The sequence below is a fragment of the Cyanistes caeruleus genome, chromosome 19 (genome assembly GCF_971803275.1).
Source record: "Cyanistes caeruleus chromosome 19, bCyaCae1.hap1.1, whole genome shotgun sequence".
NCBI lineage: Eukaryota > Metazoa > Chordata > Aves > Passeriformes > Paridae > Cyanistes > Cyanistes caeruleus.
In genome coordinates this window covers 4792327-4804699 of record NC_141719.1, presented here as the reverse complement: position 1 = coordinate 4804699, position 12373 = coordinate 4792327, and the positions used below count along the sequence as shown (strand labels likewise).

General features: G+C 56.3%; 2 protein-coding genes across 2 annotated transcripts; both read right to left on the bottom strand.

Annotated features, from left to right (window-relative positions):
• Nucleotides 1-286: 286 nt before the first annotated feature.
• TRIM65 (tripartite motif containing 65) lies at nucleotides 287-6954 on the bottom strand. The gene is made up of 6 exons (XM_086856716.1): nucleotides 4280-6954; nucleotides 3583-3678; nucleotides 3278-3511; nucleotides 2830-3001; nucleotides 2437-2517; nucleotides 287-1381 (listed from the first exon to the last, which is right to left on the bottom strand). Exons 1-6 carry the CDS (start codon nucleotides 4718-4720, stop codon nucleotides 852-854), a joined length of 1554 nt encoding a protein of 517 aa, XP_086712842.1. The 5' UTR covers nucleotides 4721-6954; the 3' UTR covers nucleotides 287-851.
• On the bottom strand, nucleotides 6495-11848 carry MRPL38 (mitochondrial ribosomal protein L38). Its single transcript, XM_023938584.2, has 9 exons — nucleotides 11700-11848; nucleotides 10407-10586; nucleotides 9739-9867; nucleotides 9455-9663; nucleotides 9070-9142; nucleotides 8339-8384; nucleotides 7854-8012; nucleotides 7373-7509; nucleotides 6495-7089 (listed from the first exon to the last, which is right to left on the bottom strand). Exons 1-9 carry the CDS (start codon nucleotides 11764-11766, stop codon nucleotides 6953-6955), a joined length of 1137 nt encoding a protein of 378 aa, XP_023794352.2. The 5' UTR covers nucleotides 11767-11848; the 3' UTR covers nucleotides 6495-6952.
• Nucleotides 11849-12373: the final 525 nt, after the last annotated feature.

The window sequence follows — 12373 nt, the reverse complement described above, 5'->3', positions numbered from 1 at the left end:
AAATATCAATGAAAACTTCAGATTTTCTTCTGTGCCAAATCAGCCTTGGAGCAGAGCAGTAGGAAACCAGGTTTCCTTATCACAGTGCTACAGTAAATAAAGCACCTTCTGGCTCTGCTGCCAGCTGATCACTCCAAGGGCTGGTCACAGAACAGCTGGTCATGGGAACACAGAGGGGCAGGATGGGGCCCTGCAGGGGTGGCTGTGAGAACAGGGGTACCCAGCTCCCCCCCACCCCCAGTGATGCTGGGTCCCACATCTCCCAACAGCGGCAAGGTCAAACCAGTAAGAAAATAGAGCTTTATTGGGTAAAGCATCATTGCACAAAGAGCTGCAGCGTAGAACCCTGAGAAGTTGCTCTGCTAGGCCTGAGAACAAGAAGAAGTAACCAAGAAGGGGCTGGGGGAAGCAGGACCTGCCTGCATATGAGGCTGTGTGAGCACAGAGGTCCCTCTGAATTGTTTCAGAGCGCCTCTGTGGCAGCAGCACCTCCCCCTGGGGTCCCCCTCATCCCAAACCTTCCCCAAGTTTGGGAAGTTTGGCAGGGATAGAAGAAAGAGAAAATGTAATTTTTTCACCTTCTTTATCCCCTCTTCCCTTGCTCTGTCTGCAGGGACAGGCACCCACGGTGAGCTCCAGCCCTGCCATGTCACTAGTGTAATATTTGCATATGCAGATCAAACAGGTTAATTTACATGTCTGTCCTCATCAAGCTCTTGTTAAAACACTGCACTCCACACCTGCCTCAGCACTGAGGTCCCACTGTACCATGACAGCCTCAGCTGCAGCTCCACTATGGCACCAGCCTGGGACTTGCCAGCCTGGCTATGGCTCAGTGTGGCGGCTCTGGCTCAGTCCCTCTGGCACAGAGTCACCATTCTCCCCTCACACAGCCAAAACACGGGGTACAGGGGCTCCGTGAAGACACTGTGGAAGGAGTGGATGAGCTTCGTCCTCTCCCCGAGGCCGTAGAAGGAGAGGAGCCCCTTGCCATAATCCAGGCTGACCCCCAGGTTCTTATAGAGTTTCTCCTGGATTTTCTTGGCCTGGCCCTTGTGCCAGGCCAGGTAACAATCCTCCCTCACCTGCAGCCCCCACGAGCCCCCGTCCAGCCCGATGTTGAACCTGCAGCCCCGCTGCTGCTCCCGGGGGAGCCCCTGGTAGGTGACCCCCAGCACGACAGAGTGGCTGGAGATCCTCACCTCCCAGTAGTGGTGGCCAGGGCCGTAGCTCTGCGTGCACAGCACCTGCCAGGGCTCGAAGCGGGGGCCCTGCTCCTGCCCATGGACGGCGCTGGGACCGTGCTTGGCTCTCCGGGCACCTTTCGACAGCTCCAGGTATTTGTTGGCTGTCTCGGGGTCAAAGGTCAGGTTGCGATGGTCTGGGAAGAGCAAGGGCATGGATGGGGCTGAAATGCTTCATCAGAGCTTTATGCCCTCCCAGCAGTGATGGGGTTTAAATTCTGTAGGGCTGGCTCCCAGAATGGAACAGGTTGTTTGGAGGGGAAGGGGAGTGGTGAGGATGCAGTGCCTGCCCTAGAGGGAATGGAAAAGCTCAGAAATAGCTGTTGAGGCACTCACACACGATGCTTTACACAGTCCTTGCACAACCCAGCTCACAACCAACAAGTAGCCATTGTGACCACAGTGGCTCTGTGGCCATTTTGGCAGGGATGTGCTTGGTTTTAAGAGCAAAAAATACCAGTGTGGGTTGGGAGAGGGGGAGAAAACCAGGTGTTAAGTGAGAAATTATGGTACTGCAGAGAGTTACTCTGCATGGGCAGTGATAGCTCCTGGCATTCACTAGCCATCAGCCCCCCACCTTCCTCCCCCAACACCCCAAGCTGGCTGGGCTCCAGCCTGCTGCCCATAAATAACAGAGAGTTCCTATAAATAACCCTAAGAATGGAAGGAATTCCTACAGGTCCCATAGGCAGTGATTGCCTCCTTGAGTGACATGACCAACATGGCCTGAACATTACCCAACCCTCTTCCCAACAGGGAGGAGATGGGAAAAGGAGCACAGAGGATTTCCTAAAGACAGGAGAGGGGTGGGCCTGGGGAGGAAAGGGGACATGAAGGACTGCAGCTAGGAATGCTAATGCCATAGCCCTGGATAGAGAGCAATGACTGCAGGCAGGGCTCTGGACTGGGGCTGTGCCATGCAGGGCAGTGACTAATCCAATACCAGCCTGAGTTCCATGGGAAAGCATTTCCTCGTGCTGCTAATCCCCCTAGTGAGTCCTTTCCCATGCACTCTGTCCCTACACCCCCCTTCTCTGCATTTAAGGAGACACATTGGAAGAACCAGGGAAGGAGCCCCTGTCCCTGCAGCCACAACCACCCTCCTCCCAGGAAAGAGCCCAGCTTGGTGACATCTCTTCCTGCTGGGGACCCCAGTGAGGTGCTGTCCCTCCAGGCCCCCTATGCTCCTTACCCTTCAGAAGCTCAGCTCGGAGCTGGCACATGGGGAGAGGGGCCACAGCCTTCACTGCCAGCTCCTGGGGATGCACTGGGCCTGTGGAGGAGGGGAACAGGCATTTTGAGTAATGCCACACAAAAACTTTCTTCTGGCTTCGTGGGAAGGAGGAGGAGAAGGAGGAGGAACTCCATTGTATCCAAACTTGGGAGCTGGCATGTGCCACCACGGTTCAGCATTCCCAGCAGGGAGGGGCCACTTGGTTCATCCCACTTCATCTGCTGAGCAGTAAATGTGTGTCCATCCCAACCCCTGTGCCCAGTAGCTGTGTCCCCAGTGGTGACACAGGCCAGGCTCATCCTCAGGATGACTCAGAGCCCTTCAAAGTACCCCTGAGAGCAGGAGGGTTACCTTGGCCAGTGGAGTCTGGGGCTTTGGGGGCCACAGAGCCAGGCAGGTCCTCCAGCAGGAGCCTGGAGATGCTGGTGAGGATCTCAGAGATGGGCTTGATCACAGCAGCCACATTAAACTCCACGGGCACCAGCGCCTCTGGGCTCTCCAGAGGTGGGAGCAGGGGGAACTCCTGCAGTCAGACACACAGACACCATGCACCACTCTGGGGAGGACTGTGCAAACCCATTTGCACTCACCATGTCCCCCAGTGGGCAACACGGGCATCCCAGCATTGCCCACACAGCTTTTCAGGGACCCCCAAAAAACAGCTCTTCCCCATAGCCCCATCACATCCCTGAGCCAAGTTGAGGATGCATTCCCAGTGGGAATGGGTTGAACATGATTGTGCTGTCATCAAAAAGGTGCAGGTGTAAGCCAACAGAAGGACACAGTGCCAGAGTGGTACCTGCAGGAAGGTCCTGTGGTCAGGGCAGGCCAACAGGCTCTGAGCCCTCTCCCTGTGCTGGCCAAGGACATCCAGGCGGTCCTTGCACAGGTTCCAGTTCTTGTCCACACACTCCAGTGCTGCACTGTGCTCTTGCTCAATCCTGGCCACTGTCTGACACTCGAAATCCTCCAGAGCTTTCTTCAGGTGGGTGAATTTGCTCTGAATCCCAGCCTTGAACTCCTCAGAGCAGTCCTGGGCAGGAAGAGCCATGAGAACCAGTGTGCTCCCACGCACAGGCCAGCACAGGGAGGATGCAGCGTTACCTTGATGCTCTGTGTTTTCACCTCCAGCTCCTTCATTGCCAGCTCAGTCCTCTCCAATTCCTCCTGGGCTTTTTCCAGAGATTCTTTCAAAAAGATCTGTAAAGGGAAGCACCAACATAGAATCATTATAGTTGGAAAAGACCTCCAAGATCATCAAGTTCAACCTATGACTGAACACCTCACCTAGCCCAGAGCACTGAGTTTCACATCCAGTCATTTCCCCCAGTCATGTCCAGTTGCACATCCCAGTCATTGTCCATTGCCTGTGGAACAGCCCAATGCTGCTCACCCACCCCCAGGACTCTCTCAGGGCTGCAGGACAAGGCTAACAGGGAAGAAGGCAGTTTGGGAAGGGGACTCTGTGTAAGGATAACAAAGAAGTGATTTTTTTGTGCTGCCTTTTACCCCCTTTTTAGCTGTTTCCTCTAGATCAGAGGGTAACAAACACATAGGGCACAGTTCGTCTTGTGCTGTTGGATTTACCAAGCTCACAGCTGCTCCTGACAACACCTGGCTTCTCAAGAAGGGCACTGGTGGCATCTCCCTGGCCAGCCCCACGTCCAGCTGAGGCTGGGCAGTCTGGCACACAGAGGGACATCACATCCCTGCAGCAGGACACGGGGCGCTGGGGGTGGGTATCACACATGAGCTATCACAACACCCCTTGCTCTCCCATCGCCCCAGCCCTGTCACCCGCCTGTTTTTTGGCTCGTTCCTCCTCGAAGAGCAGCCTGCGGTGCCGCTGGCAGTCGCGGACGGTGCAGATGCAGCAGATGCAGCGCCGCTCGTCCTGGCAGAACAGCTCCAGCGGGCGCCCGTGCTGCCGGCACAGCCCGGCGGGGACCGCCGAGCCCACGGCCGAGCCCTGAGCCTCCCTGTCCTGGGCCAGCTCCACCACGTTGTACAGGGTGACATTCTTCTCCAGCTCCGGGCACCGCTCGAAGCCCCTGCGGCACTCGGGGCAGGTGTAGCTCGGGTGTTTCCCGGCGCCCGCCTGCCCCTGCTTGTCCCAGTGCTCGCTGATGCAGCGCTTGCAGAAGTTGTGGCCGCAGGGCAAGGTCACGGGCACCCTGAACAGCTCCAGGCAGATGGAGCACACCAGCTTCTCCTCCAGCTTCTGCGAGATGGGTGATGCCATCCTTCCTGTGGGAAGCAGGAACTGCAGAGGCGGAGGAAGGAGAGCTGCTGACGCCGGGCCGAGGCGGGGCAGGGCTCCCGGCCAGGCGCCCCAAAGCTGACACCCGGCGGCTGCTCCCTCCTCGCACTGCCTGTGCCCAGGGAGCCTTGGAGCTGTTTCCCCGTGTTTTCTCCTGTGTGAAGCACGGTGGGAGACTCCGGAGAGGATGGAATGCTGCGGTGGCAGCACAGGGAGACAAGCAGGAGGCCGACAGGGATCAGCGCAATGTGTATTTCCATGAACGCGTTTGCTGGGCACATTTGGATGTGCAGCTGGATTTTCACTCCTTTATTGCCCTTTGAGGGAACTTCCAGGCATCCTCAGCTCTGCCAGGTCTGGATCCCTGAGCTGAGCGTTGCAGTTCCCCCTGGCACAGAGATCTCCATACAGAGCTCCTGCCTGGGAACCAGCAGAGAGGCACCCACTGCTCTGCAGCCACGTGTCACCTCCCTGTGCTGTGGCAAGGCTGTGACACATGCCAGCACCACCTTCTTCCCTTGCATCTTTTAAACCACAGCTCCTGCTGTTTGCCAGGTCCCCATGCACACTCACCACACATGGGAAGTTTTCCTATGAACTTCCTTGCAACACCCGTGCACATCAGCGCCCTGAAAGGCAATAAAGACGTCACCTGGGCCACCTGTCCCTGCTCAGGTGGCAGGTGGAGTCTCCTGCCTGGAGACCAGTGCGGTGCCTGTGCACTGCAAACCTTCATCTCACTGTCACACGGTTCAGTTTTAGCTTTCCCAGCCCAAGTTTTACCTCTGTACCAGGCCCATGTGCTATCTTGCACACGTTCCCAGGTGTTGGTGCTGCTGGGACAGCCTTGTTTTTCAGCAGCCTCCCCTCATGAGCAGCTTCCCCTTCACCTGCACAGGTGAGGGCACGCAGGGAGCAGGTCTCTGGTGGATCATCTAGACCAGCTTCCATACCACAGGCAGGCTCAGAGTCACCCCCTGACCAAAGGAGAGGACTTGGGATATGTCACAATTCCCTGCATGTCCCAGCAAGCTTCAGCTCCAAAAATTCCTTTAGGCTGTATCTCAGTTCTGACCAAATGTTTAAAGCCCAGAGAGACATAACATGACCTCTGTGTCTGCCTGGAACCTGTGCCTCCACCATGGGCACCTCCCCAGTGCACTCACCCCACCTTAAACCAGACCCCAGAACCCTTCAGGGCTGGGAGGGGAGTTCAGGGAGCTCTGGAGTAACTGGTAACAGCCCTGAGCACAGGCAGCAGGAGCCACCTCAGCCCAATCTCAGCTGTTTGCTGAAGGCTCCAATTTCCTGGTAGAAGGAACCTCAGAAAAAGTCACTGAGAAGCAGAGCTGGGAAGAGGCAGCTGTACCAGCCGGAACATGTTGGGGGTCCATGTGAACAGGAGATGCACAGTGGAGCACAGCAGAGAGCAAAGGCTCTCCAAGGCCTGGGAATGGGACCAGCAGCAGCAGCAGTGCCAGGCCATCAGCGGCAGCAGTTCTGCTTCTGCTCCACCTGCCCACGCCAGGTATGGCCTGTCCAGGGAGAAAGGGGAAGGAGACTGAGGTCCACGAGCTTGGGTAGCTGAAGGCACCTCCACAAGCACTGACCTGATGCAGGTTTCCCACCTGTGTAGCCACACTCTTCCCAAACTAAAACATCCAAGAAGGGAAGTGACTCTGGCCACACCCCTGCACCCTGCTGAGCTGTGTGCCAACTGGCCAGGGTAACAAGTTCTTCCCAATAAAGACAGCTCTGCCAGCACTGCTCAGAGAGTGTTTAATCAGAATCATCTCTTCAGGAGGACTGCACAAATAAAATCTAACACAGTCCTGAACCGCAGCACTGCGAGAGGAGGAAATCCAGGCTGGCCTGGCTCTGTTTGTTCCATAAACAGGCAAAAGGAGAACTGGGATCCTTGCAGGGAAGCAGGACAGAGCATCCCTGGGGAGATGCAACCTGCCAGCCACTGCTCAGCTCTGCTGCAGAATCAGGAGCAAGGTTTCAGCCTGGCCATGGATTCGTTTTGAATGTTCTTGTTAAGCAGCCTCTTGACCACGCAGCTGCCAGCCCTGTGAGCACCCAATGCCAGCTCCCAGCACAGGAGAACCAGGAGCTGAGGGGCTGAGACTTTGTCATTTCCCTCCTGAGGCACTGAGGGCAGCGCAGGAAATCCAGGAGCCAGCATCCCACAGACACAGAGGGGGACAGCTCCTAGTAAATGCCGTAGGTGGGCTCCTCTGTGTCTCGGTACCTGTCCAGGTACCTCAGGGGCTGGTGGCGAGGGAACTTCACCTGGGGAGGGTGGTAGGCAGGCGGCCGCACGAACTCGAACACAGGCTCCCTCATGTCTGCAAGGGGTGACAGGGTCAGCAGGAGGGCTCACAGCTGAACCCCAAACCCCCCTTCACCCACACAGGACCAGGGCTGCTCAAACACGCCCATGGAGTTATTTTAAAATTCTCATCCAAGGATTAGGGGTTGTTCTTTCAGGCTGCGGTTAGTTTGGAGGAGAATGGCTCAGGAAGGGCTTTGTCTGTGCTGATCCTGGGCAAGTGCCAAGACCAAGTGAGAGCCTGCAGTCACAGGGCCATGTCCCACCCACAGACCCCCTCCAGCATCCCCATTCCTTACTGAGCAGCTGATGGAAGGTGGAAGTGACAGAGCTGTCCCACCGACACTGGAAAAATGCCAGCCCTGCTGGGGTCATGGCATCCTCATGCTTTCTGTAGAAGTCAAATGTGCTGAAGGTTCTCATCTTCAGGCTGTAGCTGGAAACATGACACAGGCACCAGGTGAACCTTTCCTTGCAGCAGTACCCTGCTCCACATCACCCCAGGGCATATGAAAGAGGTGGAAAAGGAAGCCACTAAAAGGAAATCTCCCAGTGTCTCCAGCCCCGTGCACATTTCTGGGCAGGACAAACCACTCTAACAGCCTGTTCTGTTACCACAGGACTCTGCAGTGCTGGGATTGCGGCTGCAGAGGACACACAAACCCAAAGCAGCCTGGAGAACTCTGCAGAGTGACAAGAGCTTCTCCTCTACTGCAGTGGCAGGTACATGAACCCCACAGGCAGCAGCAGCCAAGCCCTGCATGTGAGCAGAGGAATTACCACGGTGTGGGCCGAGCATCCTGGCTGAAGTCGATGGGACCGTGTTGCTTGAAGAGCAGGAAGATGAAGCGGTGGTAGCCTGTCCCCATGGCAGGGAAGGGGGGCAGGTAATGGCACATCTCCTTACCAGCCTTGATGTCACTACCTGGGATGTTGGTCCTGAACACAAACACATTTACACTCATTTCCCTCCAGCAGATTCATCCAGGACTGCAAATTACTCTGCCATGCTGTGATGTGATTTCTGCCCCATTTGATAAGGGAACAGATAGTAGAGATTGCTTTCACCACAGGAAAAATCCCACCCAGTGACTGGAATGCTAAACAGCAGCAACATCTGGAACTCCTGCATCCTTAGCAGGACCCAGAACACAGGGCTAAAGGAACTAATGGCAAAAGCACCAGGAAAAGCAATGGATTCTGAGCTGCTGGAGAAGTTTCTGCCCAGTCCACAAGCACAGAGCACATGGCTCTGATGTACTCACACCAGCCAGTGGAGGTACTCTGAGTCTGCATCCCTCAAATGTCCATCTGCCAACACACAACAGAGAAAAGTGACTTAGGGACACCCTAGTGTCAGCATTAACCCCAAAGTGAGAATGTCCAGGTCTGCTTTGACCAGGAGTAGCTCGAGACCTCCCAGCATTCCTTCCCTAGCAGAAAAGGAACTCATTCCTATAGGACTGAGTTCAAAATGAGGAGCAAAGAACTCAGCAGATCTAATTCAAGGATTCTTGAAATCTTCTTGGATGGCTGCATCCCTTCACTGTGCCTTGGTTTCTCAGGGTGAACAGTGTCAGCAAAGCTGCCTTCCAGGCAGACTGCCAAGGAAGAGGAGTTTGAAGGAAAGCAAAGATGGAAGTCAGGTAATTGTTTCCTCTACAGTGTGACTCAGGTCCTGCAGTGTCACTGTCCCTTCTCTCAACTGCTACAGATTAGGGGAGGCCACAATCTTTCCTCCATGTGTAATATGTCCCAGTCTAACAGATATCACAGAATTACAGAACTGTTTGGGCTGGAAGGGACCTTAAAGCTTATTTCATCCCACCCCCTGACATGGGCAGGGACACCTTCCACTTGACCACGTTGCTCCAACCTGGCCTTGAACCGTTCCAGTGTTCATCATCTCTGTGCAGCCTAAAGAATCAGGAGTTAACCAAAAGCTGAGTGAAACAGCCCAGTTTAAACATGTTCCTTTAAAGAATTCGCTGCTCACCTGGATTTGTGAGCAACAGGGTCCAGAGGGAGCCTTTGTCTGCCTCATACGACACTGCAGGGGGATTGGAAGCCTAAAAGAGCAAAAGAAAGAAAATCACTCACACAACAGCCTCTGTGAACTGTGTCTTGGACACAACACAGACTGGGCACTGCCAGGCCACTGAGGAATCCACCTGGAGAGCCTCAGGGCATAAATAACCATCAGTCTCCTGGCAGACAAGCTACAATCTCTGTCCCTATCACATCCATAAAGCAGTTTCCCTCAGCACAGAGGTAACACCCTTGTAAAAGGCATCCCCTAGAATGAACCGTGCCTGTTGGAAGCAGCTGGCAGAAAAAAGCTTCCCAGGGGCTCCAGGTTGTTCCCAGCTCCCCTCACACACCTCTGAGGGAGTCACCATGTTCCCATAGTAGACTGGCACGAGGTGCTCATCCTCCTGGCTGTACTGCACCCTCAGGGCGACCCAGGGGGTGAAGGTGGCCCCCCTGAACAGGTCCCGGAACACCCCGCAGTGCTTGGCCACGCGCTGCTTGTGGAACGGGCCACTGGTCCTCTCCCACTCAGCCCTGACGTCGTCGAGGGGAATGAGCACTGCAAGGAGAGAGGGAGGATGCAGAGGCAGCAGCTGGACACCTGGAGCAGGAAGGGAGGTGCTCGTGTTCTCACCAGTCCGGAGCCGTGCTGCTCGCTCCATCTCAGCATTCCGGCGGTTCTCCCTCAGGATCCTCTTTCTCTCCTTGATCTCCTTCGCCCGTGACAGCTTCTCACGCGGCAGGCCGATGTCTGTCTCGGGCTCTTCAGGGAGGGGTGAAAAGAGAGGAGGTGAAACATGTGAGCACCCAAACCACCCGAACACAAACCCCTGTGAAACGTCTGAGAGCGTGAGACAGAGACTTCCAGAGATCAGGATGACAGAAGGGTTTGGGGTGGGAGGGGTGTTGAAGACCATCCATGGACCTGCCATGGACAAGGACACCTCCCACTTGAGAAGACTTAAAAGAACAATCAGGATTCGATTCTGTCCCCTCTGCACCTCCTTCCCCAGATCATGGCCCTCCCACTCCCAGCTCTGCCGGCTGCTGAGCAGCCCAGCTGTGTTATCTGCTGCAGGCCTGAAGCTCTGGCTCCTTGTCTGCCCTCTGTGGCACCGCTGGGGCTCCAAGGAATCACTTCTTTGCTCTGTGTCTTTTGGCAGGTGCTGAGCAGCCTCCCTCCCTCTGGAAAACTGCCACCCCTTTTCCCTGGAGACATTTGCACTCTGCACACTTGTCCATGGGAAAGGGCTGAGCCTGTGGCAGAGCCTCAGGGGTGTTTTGGGGACAAGGGCAGGGTACCTGCAGGGGGGTTGGTGTGTTTGTGGTAGGTGTTCCACCAGCAGGGTTTCCGGCTCTCCCGCTCCGCCTGCCGGAAGTACCGCGCGAAGCTCCGGTACTTCTCCAGCGCCTCCAGGTTCCCAACGTCCACGTCCTCGTTGGGCATCGGCCCCAGCGGGGCTGCCCTCTTCCAGAGCACGGCTGGAGGGGAACACAGATCCCAGGGGGTTCAGAGGGAGAGAAACGAGCCAGGGATGGGCAGAGCATGGACAGGAGCCATCCCCAGCTCCCACAGCCACTTTCATGGAGTCACAGGATGGGTGAGGCTGGAAGGGACCAGAGTCATTGGATCCCACCTCCCTGCTCCAGCAGGATCATCCCAGAGCACTGGGTTGTGTCCAGATGGCTCTGGTACATCTCCAGTGAGGGAGGCTCCACACCCTCTCTGGACAATCTGTTCAGGGCTTGGTCACTGCACAGGGAAGTTCTGCCTCATGTCCAGGTGGAATTTCCTGGGCACCACCTCCTGTCTGTGGCCTCTGCTGCCATTGCTGGGCCCCCTGGAGCAGAGCCTGGGCCCTGCTCTGCCTCTTCCCTGCAGACAGGGACAGAAAGGGATGAGGGTCCCTCTCAGCCTCAGCTCCCTCAGCCTTTCCCCAGGACAGAGATGGTCCCGTCCCCAGATCATCTTTGTGCCCCTCCAGGATGCTGGAGCTCCAGGAGCTCCGTGTCTCGCTCATCCCGAGGAGCCCAGAACTGGACACTGCTCCAGGGGAGGCCTCACCAGGGCTGAGCAGAGGGGCAGCATCACTCCCTGACCTGCTGGGAATGCTCTTCCTAAGGCACCCCGGGACACCAGAGCCCTTCTCGTTCCCTCGGGCACAGCTCTGGTCATGGCCAGCTCATTGTCCCCAGCTCCTTCCCCACAGAGCAGCTTTTCCAGCGGGTCAGTCCCAGCCTGGGGCTGTTCCTCTGCAGGTGAAGGACCCCACACTTGCCTTTGCTGAATGTGGGACAGTTCCTCTCTGCCCTTCTCCCCAGTCTGTCCAGGTCCCTCTGAAGGGCTCACAGCACTCTGGGCTATCGGCCACCCCTCCCAGCTTTGTGCCATCAGCGAACTCGCTGAGGAGGCACCGACCCCTCATCCAACTCACTGAGGAACAAATTGAACAGCTCTGGGCCCAGTATTAAACCCTGGGGACACCACTAGTGACAAGGCCTGGCGTTCGGCACACAGCTGTCCGAGAGCACCCTCCCCTTCGCCCCCCCTTCCCGGGCGGGTTTCGGGGCTCCCCTGATTCTCCCGTCTCTCACCGGCCGTGCCGAAGCTCCGCCCGCCGCGGGCCCCGCGGAGCGCCGCGCTCAGCAAGGGCGCCGCCATATTGTGCGCCGCCACAAGGAAAGGACCCTGTTGCCATAGTGACGAGCGCTGCGCCGCGCAGGCCAGGCTTGGAAGGCCCGCCCGCCACGGGGCTGCCCCTCGCGCCGCCTGTCTCCGGCGGTCCCCGCAGTGCGGCTGCCCCTGGTGGAGCCTGACTAGAAACGTCCCTACAGCCGCAGCTCTTCCCTCGCCCCGGGCTCCCCATCCCCACCCTTGCCCCCCTGAGGGAATGTCCCAAACCTCCTTCGAGCCCTGGGCAGTTCACACCAAGGCTGAGTACAGGACAAAGCCAGCCCTGCTCTTACTGATGTAACTTAGAAATAGTGGTATAATATACATATATGTTGAGCTATGGCACAGTATTAAAACAAAAACTGCTTTTGTTTGTGTAACCCAAAGACTGAAAAAGATAGTTAGAAATCCCCCTCCATTCTTGGATTATCTTATCCAGATGAGGACAGCAGTGACCAGAGCTCTGGGGGAGGAATTTATTGCATTTCTGTTATCAGGGAATGTGAAACTCGGTGGAGCCAAGAAGATTGATTTATTGGGAAGGGGGCAAGTCAAAAACTGAACAAAGAAACATCAAAAACTTAAGAGGAATGTT